Consider the following 12,689-nt stretch of genomic DNA (forward strand, 5'->3'; position numbering starts at 1 on the left):
TTTAATGTTTACACAATCACAACAACTCTGTGAGAGAAACAGTGAAAATATTAAATCCCTTCTCAGAGAGTGAAAAGACTTCAGCCACAGTTACATAGATATACAACATCAGAGCCAAGATAAAATCCACACATTCACATACTATGGCCTTTCAAAAAATTTCACTACTCACATCTCCAGATCTCAAAGCGGAACCATATGATGCTTTCTTTCACTGAAATGCAGACTTTCAGTACACATATTTGAATGGTCCAGTTGGGGTATACTAAGTACCATCAGGGGAAGGCACCCAAGTCATCAGCTGAATCCCCCAGGCTGCAAAAGTTTGAGAGGGCAGCCAATAAAGATGAAAAAAAAAAAAAAAGCCTAGGGAGATGCCTATTACCTAATGAGGCAAATATACATAAATGTTATAGAGGATTAAAAACAACACTGGAGAATAAGAAGACTTGGGTTCAAAACTGACCTCATGTGTAGGTTTCATCATCTGCAATATGGAAACGGTAATTCCCACTCTGAATGAGTTAGACTCAGAGGTTGCATGGTAACTGGGGATAGAGAAGTTAGGAAAAGCTCAAGTCTCACCTCTGACACATATTGGCAAGACTTTGTGCAAGTCCCATAAATTCCCAGGGCCCCAAACAATTCTATATGTTGAAGAACAAGTGCTGATTTTTGTGGAACGAGAATGTTTCCTTAGTCCTTGCTTATACCAATGAAATCACAGGACCAGGCCAAAATAAGACCTTCCCTGCCTAGCTTCAAGTTCATTGTGATGGTCAAAAGATGTCCTTTAACATGCAGTCTTTCTGATCACACTTGCTTGTGGAGATGTCAACAAAGCACTGGGTGTAATGGAGAAGGCTCCCTCAAAAAAAAGTAGAGCATAGTCCTCATTTCACACAAGAAAACTGTCATTGATGCTTCTGATCAAATATACTCACCAACAAGCAAAATGAACTTTTTCAAATATAACTAGAAAATTTTGTCTGTTCTCTCCTTTGTCCCTTTCTCACATTTACCTTTATATCATAATAATACATTCCTTGCCCATCTGATAATGAATTACTTGAAAGCAGAAACCAGGTGGTTCGCTATGGATCCCCACCACTTAACACATGTTAAGTATGTTCTCAAGTGATGCCTGCATCACTTAGCAAATTGATTTAGTCTGTGATAACAACAGTTAAAATCTATAAAGAGCTTTAAGTTTTACAAAGCAATTTCCTCACAACAATCCTGTTGGTGAGATAGTTTAATTATTATTCTCCCCATTTTACAGATATCAGTTCTTTGAAACTTATAACCAAAATCCAAAAAGCTATTAAGTGTTGGAGCCTGCAGTTGAAACTATTTACTTCCAACTCCAAATCCAATTGTCCTTTCATTACCAGATGACTTCGTACAACAAAGTTCTCATTTCTCCATAGAATCAGATCAATAGATCCAAGTCTCTGAAAAAGAAGTGATCACTATGGTCTAAAGCTCATAGGATACGGTAGCTATCAGCTTCAGGGATGCACCCTGGCAGCTTGGACTGCAAAAGTCAAGAAAGTTAAGATGCTAATAAATTTAATATTTTCCCGGACTGAGGAATTGTTAGATAAGGAGGGCAGATTCAAAGGCAGACAGGTTAAGTAATTTCTCTAGTTGCTGGTGCCTTTCATAGAAGCAAAAACCATTTCCATGAAAATACCACCACCAGAAGGTTTATAAAATAAAAGACTAAGCAACTCACACTGTGCTCTATTTTCCTTACCACATCTTTGAGGAGACTGAGTTTCATAGAGGTTAAGTGAATCTTAACTCAGATCACAAGCACTGAATCAACCAACCAACCAGCAAAGTATTTTTGAAAGCATCCAAGCCTTGAGCTCACTCCTGGTCTTGTAGCTAGGGAAACCAAGAATTAGAGAAGTATATGGAGCAGACAAGAGTTCTTTTCTTCCTTCAAAGTTCATCTCAGCTGCCAACTTCTCTATGAGCGATAGTGTTGTTGCAATTGTTGCTGTTTCATCTTTTTTCAATAGTGTCCAATTCTTCATAATCCCAATTGATTTTCTTAGCAAAGATACTGGAGTGGTTTGTCATTTCCTTCTCCAGCTCATTTTATAGGTGGAGAAATTGAGGTAAACAGAAAATTGAGGCAAACTACACCTAAGAGTAATAATATCTAGCCTTTATATGACGACTTAAGGTTAGTGAAGCATTTTACAAACTTTATCTCATTTAATCCTCACAACAACCCTGAGAAGCAGATGCTATTTTAGGCAATAACTTGCCTAGAGTCTAGATTTGAACTCCAGATCCACTACTTTTCTCCATTACACTACCTGTCTGGTTTCGCTGATGCCCTGGAATCAAAGTGATCCTTCCCCACCCCTGCTTTCATCTACTATATTCTACCTTGTATTCTACTTATCTGTGCATGTGATAGTCATCCTGATAAGATGAAATAAGGAATAAACAGAATTGTATGAAGTTCAATGAGGCACAGGTCAAGAAAGAAGGATAAGGGCTAGCTAGCCAGGGTGCTGGGTTGGTATAAACACAATGTCAGAAGAAGACAAGGAAGGAAGTCATCCAGAAAGTCTTATGGATTGAGTCCATGTGGTAAACATCTGGAAGGATGTGGACAAGGGTTTATACAGGATAGGCAGCCAGCATGGATTCATATGAATATGAGAGCCAGAGCAGAGATTCTTAACTTGAGGTCATTAATTTTTTAACTGCTTTTCAGTATAACCAACTATTTCACAGGTCTCTGGTTTTCACCTCTATAAAATAAGTAGTTGGAAGATTGCTCAACATTCCTTCTAACTCTAAAAGTATACATTCTATACTAAATCAAAAACACAAGATTAGAAAAGAAAGGGCTGGGGTGGCTAGGAGGGGCAGTGGATAGAGCACTGGCCTTGGAGTCAGGAGCACCTGAGCTCAAATACAACCTCAAACACTTAATAATTACCTAGGCGTGTAGCTTTGGGCAAGTCACTTAACCCCACTGCCTTGAAAAACTAAAAAAAAAAAAAAAAAGAAAAAAAAAAGAAAAGACAAGAAAGGGTTCCTGGGGGTCATTTTCCTGAGGAGGACAGTAAAACCCAGAGAGGGAATGACTTGCTCAAAGCCTCATGACTGGTACTCGACAGGGCTGGGATCTCTGGTCCTATTTCAGTTCACTTTCCCCTGTCCATTCTGTCTCATTCCCATAGGCACAAGGAACTTCAAACCATAAGGATCCAGGAAGGGAGGAGCCCCACACAAAAATTAAAACAAAAGCCAGGGAAGATTTAGCAACCCCTGGCACTTCCTAGGACGACGCTGCCATGAGCTCCACATTCAGATCCATCATAACCCTTTTCCTCTGACTTTCCCTGAGCCCAGTCCTCTGGCTCCTGTGTTGGAATCAGCAAAGCTACCAGTCTGCTGGCCTCCCAGGCAGACAGATATTCACTTTCCCCTCCCACAACACTGGGCCATGAGGACAGAAAAATGACTGAAAATGGGTCCTGGGGGATGGGCTTTGCCAGTCACACTCTCCAGTCTTCAATCCTCAACAACCAGCCAGGACAGGTATGCCCATATCAAGGGTTTAGCCAGTATCAAGCAGCCTCTCAGCTGATTCCCAGTCAGAGGCCAGACAGACTGGGGAGGAGCTGTCCAGTCAAAACAGGGAGAGGTTTCGATCAGAGTCGGCAGAACATTCTGTTTTGGAGACTTGGGTGTTCTGGGAAAACTGCCTGGTCCAGCCAGGAGGTAGGGACTATAGGGGGTGGAGGAGTGAAGGCAGAGCATTTGAACTGCAAATGCTCAGGTCAGCTCCTTTCTCAGTTTAATTTCCTCCCCTAAAAAAGAAATGGAAGAAACACTCTGAGAGAAACTCAGTCTATTTCACTCCTGTCCAAGGATCTAACTTCAAAAATAAATACTTCAGTGATTAAATGTCTCAAGTGCAACTTTTATAGATATGAAAACTGAGGTCCAGAGAGGTAAGATAACTCATCCAGAATTGCACAGTATTAAAAAAAAAAGAAAAGAAAAGAATAAAATTAAATTTAAAAAATAATTTTTAAAAGATTTGCATAGTTTTGTCCTAAGACTATACTCAAACTCAGGTCTTCCAGACTCTAAGTCAAGTGCTCTATCCACCAGACCACACTAACATTCAAGGCAAGATTGCTTCCTCCATCAGCAGGCTTAGCAGCCCCTCCACACCTTAATGAATAATCTTTCAGAGCAGTAAAGCCAAAATAAGAAAAAATCAGCATTTGGCCATGTTTCTGGAGTTAAGCCTCACTACACTTGACTAAGCCAAGATATGAATGAAACACACAGTCACCTACTAAGCCATATGTGAAGCCTTTCTATGCAAATATCAGACAATAAACATTTATAAAGACCAAACTATGTACAAGTCATTGCTTTACGAACTAGGGCATATTTAAAGAAAGGCAAAAAGACTCTCTCCCTTAGAGAGCTCACAAGTAAATGGAGGAGACAGCCCCCAAAATATAAAGAAAGAAATTATATTACAAGATATACAGGAAATAATTAAGAATGACATTAGAATGAAGAGGCATTCCTGTAGAAGGTGGAATTTTAGTTGAAGATCTAGCAGCATGAGCTCTTCTGGAGCATCCTTCAAGGACCATAAGTCACCCTCACTTTGTCATCTGAACAGAATTTCAGTGAAGGGATCCCAGAACCACTAGGAACCAGAAAAACAAGAAGAGATGGAAAAGGAAAGAGACAAAGGGCACCTACAACCTGCTTCCCCAAGATAAATATTCATTTAGCTAGTCAAAAAACAAACCAATGAAGTGAAATCCCACTGTTCAGCATCACAAGGGAACAAAATTGAATACAATATACAAATTCTCCCTGCCCTCAAGCAGCTGCCAATATATTAAGAGGAATTAACAGAAATTCTTTGGAATTTTCTGATAATCCCAATGCTTTAAACTCAGATTCATGGAATTTCAGTGCTAAAAGGATCATGAATCCAAAAAGGAAACTTTGGAAAATTAGTCTCCTCCAATTTATAATCAGGGAAATAAAGGACCAGAGAGGGGAAAAAACTTGACCACTGTTGCATAATGAGTAAATTACAGAATAGAACCTGGTTCTCTTAATTCCCCTCCTCTCTCAGAAGTCCTTTTTCAGGACAATGTTGTTTCCATAACATAGCCCCCAAATTCCCTCAGCCAACACTGTCACCACAACTGTGCCATCTGATCACAGTGTCCTGTGGGGCTCACCTGGACTTCCTCTTGCAGTAGACCAGAAGGTTGTCAAACAGGAAAAAGGCTCGTTCCTGGATGTTGCCAGCAGAGATTTTTAACAAGGTCCCCTGAAGGAGGAGTTGGGTGCAGATGTCCGTGAGATTAGAGCCCTGAGTGAGAAAGAAACAAGGGGACAGTCTAGACAATTGATCCTAAGGCTTCTGTTGGCTGGGTCCATTTCTTAAGAGAACCACAATCTCTGTGGTAGGCCCCTAACTATGGAACATACCCCAAGAGTTTGAAGTAACAGCACCAATGGCAGCTCACAGTTATGTCTCCCATTTGGGATATAAAATACTTCCCCATCTATCATATAAATTGGCCAAGTTGTTGAAAAATTGTAAAATTCAAGCTTTGTGAGCTACAAGAATTAGCTGCTAATATTACTATGAAATTTAAGCTGCTTGGGGGCAGGGATTTTTTTTCTTTGGAGTCCTAGAACACAATAAAAGATTAATAGATGGATGGATGGATGGATGGATGGATGGATGGATGGATGGATGGATGATTTTACTGGATCCTTACTAAAGTACTATAAAAATATTCAAATTTTAGAAACAAGAAAAGGGGTTTATAGAGGGAAATAATTACAATTCATACTTTCATAGTTAAAAAAACTGATTTTTTTTATAACCTTGTGAGGGAGGGAGTCGAAACTCCTCATTTTATAAATGAAGAAATTGGGAGGCTAAGAGAATTCTCCAAAGTCAGCTAATCAGAGTTGGGATTTAAATCTAAAGCTTCTGCCTGAGAAGCCAGTTCCACACACCTCTTTAATGAAGGAATAACTTGAGATCAATTTATCGACAAATATTTATTCAGTGACAAGCATCAGTCAGGGTACTAGAGATCAAAAGACAAAAATGAAATCCCTGTCATCCAGGTACTCCTGTTTCATCAGAGAAGAAAATATAAAAAAAAGCAAAGAATATCCAGTCATTTTATAAATGAGAAAATTCAGGCTCAGAAAGGGACAATGATTTGTCAGATGTCACCCAGTTGGTCGGTATCATGGTCAAGACTCAAACCTAAGTTCTCTGAACTTCCTTTTCATGGGGATCCTTTGCACAAGGACAGTTCTTGATTGGGAGAGGATAAGATGGGGAATAGGAAAAACTAGGAGGTAGAGAAGAAAGAAGAGGTAACAAGTTTCAGGGCTTATGAGCAGCTCTTCCTTCTAAGAAGTCCTTCTGTGTACTGAATCAAAATCTATTTACCTATTGCTCCAGGTCTACCCCATAGAACAAAGCAGAAATCTAAAATCTCCTCAACATGAAAAACTTGAAGACAATTATTCTATCTGCCACAAAGTCTCCTTTCCTTAGGGCTAAACACTGTCCTTTCATCATATTCTTGTATGGTATGGTTTCAAAATTTCTTCCTCTTCTGGTCATTTACTCTAGAAAGCTCTGGGTCCTTTTAAGGACCTCCTATATTTCAAGACAGAACTGGGTATGACCCTCCAACTATCATAAATCAGTAGGTGGTACACTAGACTGAGTGGTCAGTCTGAAAAGATAGGAGGATTCCTATTTCTGAATTCAATTCTGGTCTCAGACACTCACTAGTTGTGCGACTTTGGACAAATCACTAAATCTCTATGCCTTTTCTCAACAGTAAAACTATGAGAGTAATTACCCCAACTTCCCAGGGTTGTGGTAGGATAGAATGATCATAGTGCCTAGCATATATTAAGTTTTATATAATGTTAGCTGCTATTGTCATATTAATATAAGTACAGAGGAATAAAGAAAGCTTTCCAAGTAGAGACTGTACTTGTATGAGCAAAAGGAAATAATGAAGAAACCAATCTCATTGGAAGTCATTCAGTTTGTCTGGAGAGTACTCGGGCCAGAAAGGTAAGTTAGGACCAGAAAGTGGAAGGCCTTGAATGTCAAACTAAAGAGCCTAGACTTTACTGTATTGGAACAAAGCAGTCACTGAACATTTTTAACCAGAAGTACAGTGAGGAAAACAATATCTGAAGATGATTAATCTGACATTCTGTGCATAATGGATTGGAGAGGAAAAGAGACATGATATATTCTCCCTTTGAAAATAAGGGGAGGGGAAATAGTCTGTGGTCTTCTCCCTCCTCGACCGACTATTTACATAACTTAAAAGGAAGTCTCTTCACCAATGTGACTTGCTGATTTGACTATTCCTAGAAAAAGAGAACTGATTTTGAAGGCAAAAAAAAAAAAAAAATCATGCCCTCAGCTGAATTTCAGTTGCTGCTGGCCAAGAGAACTTCCAACCTCAACTCCAGCCATCAACCACAGTCAGAGAATTATATATAAAAGGGTCTTTAGAGGCAATACCACCATCACCACCATCATCATCACTGGGCTTACTCATCAGCAGATCCTAAACTCTGTTCCATTTGCCAGCCTCAATCTAGCTAGACAGCAGGTGAACTGAATACTGTTAAACCAACTACTTTGGACTCTAGAGGGGCCAATTTAGAAATTTGGAGACCTATTAAAAAAGCCAAAAGCCCTGGAATTAGATGGATGAGTGGATAGTTGTTACCACTGGGAAGGTGTAATGCCACATTCTCATAGAGCCCTTTGCCCCTCCTGCTCATGATTTTTATCATATTTCTCCCAAAATAGAACTGTAAGTTCTTTAAGGGCAGGGACCGTGTAGACTCTGAAGCCTCCACTGTAAGACAAGAGGAAGAAGTGGAAAGAGAACTAAACTTAGATTAAAGCCAATTTAAATCCCAGATGTTTAACTTACTACCTGGGAAGCATTGTCTGTGTCTCAGTTTTGTCGATTGTAAAATGAAGGAATTGGCCTAGATGAACTCGAGAACGGCTCCCAATTCTAAATATATTTACCCTCTCCCTTATCTCAAAATACCTAAGGCCATGCAGAGCAGATGTTTCTGGTGCTAAAAATGTGTGTATTTATAAAAAGTCTTATTTTTAAATAGCCTTCATTTCCATCCCCTGCCCTGCCCCCACTGTCCCACTCAGGACATTGCATCTTATGAAACTGCCTACCTTCCTTACTTACCCCTACCAGTGGCTTTGAGAATAGATATTCAGTAAATCATAGAATATAGTAGATGATATACCTGGATATACTACAGTCCTCCTTATTTTGCAGCTAAGAAAACAGTAACCAAGAGAGAGAGGAAATAACTCATCCAAGGTCACTAGAGAATTACTTTGACAGGGCTAGGGCCTCCTGGCTGCCCTTTCCATTCCACCATCAAGCTTGCTGACTAAATGGAAGAAAATTGAGAGAGAAAAAAAGTGGTCTAGGCATTACTATCTATGTCAGATTTCTGACATTCATTTTATGACCATGGAAATTTTCCAGTCTTTTCTCTCATTCTTTAAATGTCTCTAACATTCCTACAGGACACAGGAGAAGTCAAACTAAATTCTAACCCTACAGGAGATGTGGGAAACAAGCAAAAATAAAATTTAAGTATAATATTGATCCTCATATAAGACCTACAGAGAGGGACCAGAATCTCAAGACCAGATAAGGAACAAAATAGTACTAACAAGGGCCCAGGTTCAATGATCCAAACATTTGTAGAAAATTTCCAGAGGGTCTAAATATAGTGTGATGTAGTCACAGTGGGACCGGACTAAGAATCATGAATTAAATATAAACTTCCTAGGTCTGGCTTTTAAGGTTCTCCTTAAACTATCTTAAACCTAATCTTTCTAGATTTATTGCCCACTACTCTGCCTCAAGCTTTATAAAAAACTAGATGATTAGCCCATGCCCAATCTCTTGTCATTTTCCATCAGCTGTTCTGCTCCAGACATCATTCCTTCTCCAGGATAAGCTCAATCAACTGAAATCTCATCATAGAAAATGATTCAACTTTGATATTAAACACCCTCTCAGCAACTTCTCTCTTTTTGGAACAGAAGGTTAAGCAATAAAGCCCCATTGCTTTCCTTTATTAGAGGGCTCAGAACATCACAACTAATCTTTTCCATCAACTATTTAACTAGCTTTAGACTCCTTGAATAATCATCTTTCCACTGTCGCCACCCTCTAGTGCCTCCCCAATCTTTACCAACTCCCCTTCATGTATTTTCTCTGCCAACTAGTCTGTGAACTCTTTGAAGGCAGCAACTTCTTTCTTTTTTTTTTTTATTGTATCTCTAATCTGCCACATATTAGGGGTTTAATAAATGCCTACCAATTTACTGGCTCCTCCCACCTTCTTCTGCTTCCATACATTCTCATGGATTCTAAGTCTAAAACACATGCTGCCTTTGGAAATTCTTCTCTTCCTTTCAGATTTAACTCAGGTCCCAGCTACTCCCTAAGCCCTCTCACACAGCTGGGTCCTGTTGTCCAAATCTGTGACCCCAGGGTTTTCCTGGCAAAGATACAGAAATGGTCCATCATTCCTTCTCCAGCTCATTTTACTGAAGCAAATAGGGTGAAGTAACTTAACCAGGGTCACACAGCTAGTAAGTGTGATTGAGGTCAGAATTCATGAAAATGAGTATTCCTGACTTCAATCCCTGCACACTATTCACTGTGCCAGTACTTTGGTTCTCTTCTAAGCCTGAACCATCTTTATCTATCTATCTATCTATCTATCTATCTACATGTGTGTGTGTGTGTGTGTGTGTGTGTGTGTGTGTGTGTGTGTGTGTGTGTATAAAACAAGTATAACTACCACCTCTCACCAGGTAGAATCCCCAGCAAGGGTTTTTTTTTTAATTTTCATTTCCCCAGGACCCAGCATAAATCTCCTGTAAATGCTTCACAAATTTGTTGATAAAGATAATTTAGCCCTGAAATAGAAATGAGGAGTTTCAAGCCAAATTCTTGTGTAATCGTGGGCAAGTCCCTTCCTCTTTTTGGATTCTGACTCCTCCTCTGGATAGTGCAATGAGGAAGAATTAGATTAGATCACCACTCATCTCCCCTCTAGCTCAGAGTCTCAGATTCTAAGATTCTATGATAACCCCTGAGACAGTGAGGGGAAAGATCATTTGACTCTGCAGTCTGGGGTCATGGGTTCAAATTCTGTCTCTTGATAATTACCTTGGTGACCTGACCTAGGACCTTTTTCCCAAGTGTTCTAGTGATGATATTGGACTAGATGGTCTAAATTTCTTGTGATTCTAAGAAGCCTTATGCTGATTTTTTTTGCTCTCAAGATTTGTTCCTATCCCAAGAAAAGTTTTGTTGTGTATTTTAAAAAGTCTGGATGGAGAGGTTATTTTTTTTGGCCATAACTTACTAACAGTCAAGCAAGCAGAGCCCAGGGGTTGGAAAGACAGCTTGTGACATTTCTCATCAACAGATGACTGCCACAGCTTCCTCATTCCCTGCCCTCAAGAGGTTTTTGAAGCTGAAAATGACTATGAGGTATCTAGTGAGACTGAAGCTAGTGTGGTCTCCACTCTCCAGAGCTGGAAGAACTTCACTGGTTCCCTGGTCTCCAGCCAGACCCTCAAGGAGCATTAGCAGTGTGGGAACCTAAGGAGATTTCTGTGCCCCTAGGAGACCCAGGAGCTTTAATGCTGTACCCTTGGACTTCTCAGCTAAGTGAATTCAGAGATCCTCGAAGCTCAGACTTAAATGAAACTAGTAAGGTTGAGTGTGTAGGGTAAAAGTGGGATTCCAAACTGGCAGAGTCCCAGCTACATGACCTAGGACTTTGGGGAATGACAGCTCCCTCTAGACAAAGAGTAGAGACCCTGGTTTTTTTCTTAGCTAATCTATAATGCATAGTCTATGCTTTAAGCTACCCTGAAGAAGGTTGTAGGAAGCGAGTGGGAGAAGGGAGAATATTCAATGGATTAATAGACAAGTTTAAGGAGGAAGAAAAGAACATAAATAATTGAGTTTTATCAGGAAGGACCTTAAAGGAAACTAGGGGCTTTAAGGAGTAGAGATGAGGAAGAAGTACATTCCTGAGGTAGAATTAGTCAGCCTGGAAGGCATGGAAGCAAGAGATATAAATATGCCCTCATGAAGAGTACATAAAGGAGAATAACTAGAGCTAGCCTATGACAGTCTTTAAATACCATGCTGATGAATTTTTATTTTTTTCCAAAAAGCACCCAAAAGCCAGTAAACATTCTGAGCGGGAAATATTTTGCTAATCCAACCAAACCTTTAGAAGTCACATAAAGACAAAAAAATAAGTCTGAAAAATTGAAAAAAATAAAATATTATTTTAAAAAAATTGAGTGAAAAAGGCTTTGTGATTTTCAAAAGGTCTGAGGCAAGCAAGGAATTGACTTTAATTATAATTACCTCCTAATCCCTACACCTGACCTGATTTACCCTGGAAACAAAAGTAGTTCAAAACTACCCTGATCTCAAGAGGACCCTTCCCACCCAAGTTCTTGGGTCCTTTCCCCAATCCCCTCAAGGTGGGGCTTGTGGCACTACCTCCCATCCTTCAATGTGTGACTGCAGCTGTTCCAGGGCCTCCAATTTCTCCATCTGCCTCTTGGTCTCATTGATATTGGTGCAAACGGTCTTCATGGCCTGCAAGGCACTCTGGACAGCAGGATGGTCAGGGTGCTTTCCTGGAGTCCTCTTTGCTAGTTCCTGAGGCAGAGAAAAAGATTAACCAAATGACCCACAAAACTTTCTGAATTTACTCATTGTGAGTTCAGTCCTCTGCCAGTTCCTATGGCAGAAGAAGAAAATAAAGCTTAATCCTCATGTAGTCCCCAATCTAGAAGTAGAAAGGGACCCTACACCACTGTAAGTCAGAGCTGGAAGGGCATTCCATGGTATCAATTCCCTTTTAATTCTAAAAGTCTGTGAGCTACCCTATAAAGGTCCCTTGCAGTTGGAAATCCTAGGAGGATCAATGGAATGTCTCTGAACAGAGCAAAGAGTGGGGTGATGGTATGTTCAGCACACCCTAAACAATAAGCAAACTCCACACATGAGCTTGTCACCTAGGTAACACCACCTAGGTGAAGAAGCAAACTAAAACCATAGAGATAGATGGGGGATCCAGAAGATAAAGAATACTACCTGAAGACAGGAAAACCTGAGTTCAAATCCGATCTCACACACTTTCTTAGCTGAGTAAAGCAGAACAAATTACAGAATCTCTCCTTACCTCAGTTTTCCCAACTATAAAATGGAGTTAATCAAATGAGAAAAAAATATTTGTAAAGCACTTAGTTCAGTGTGTGCCACATACAGACACACACCCCCACACACGCACACACACTAGTGCATAAACAGAGATTCTAGCTGCTAATATTGTTATTGATGTTACTACTATCTGTGATAATGATAATATCAACCAAGGCTACCAGACAAGAAAAGAATGGAATGTCAAGCTAAAAGGGAAGTACCTGAATAAGGGTAGAAATCATTTCACTCCAATAATACTATAGGTCATTAAGCCCAACTAAGAGTTAGCTAAAAAACCCTGCAGAT

At 39.9% G+C, this 12,689-nt stretch overlaps 1 protein-coding gene across 1 annotated transcript in view; it reads right to left on the reverse strand.

The window, feature by feature from the left end:
• The window catches only part of PREX1 (phosphatidylinositol-3,4,5-trisphosphate dependent Rac exchange factor 1), a 236,744-nt gene that overhangs the window by 98,740 nt on the left and 125,315 nt on the right, over positions 1–12,689 (reverse strand). Inside the window, exons 6-7 of the mRNA XM_074210196.1 lie at positions 11,676–11,837; positions 5,259–5,392 (exon numbers count right to left, since the gene is read on the reverse strand). Coding sequence (XP_074066297.1) covers positions 5,259–5,392; positions 11,676–11,837 — 296 coding nt within the window. The remainder of the gene's footprint in view (positions 1–5,258; positions 5,393–11,675; positions 11,838–12,689) is intronic.

Source organism: Macrotis lagotis, chromosome 1, assembly GCF_037893015.1.
Source record: "Macrotis lagotis isolate mMagLag1 chromosome 1, bilby.v1.9.chrom.fasta, whole genome shotgun sequence".
NCBI classification, from domain to species: domain Eukaryota; kingdom Metazoa; phylum Chordata; class Mammalia; order Peramelemorphia; family Peramelidae; genus Macrotis; species Macrotis lagotis.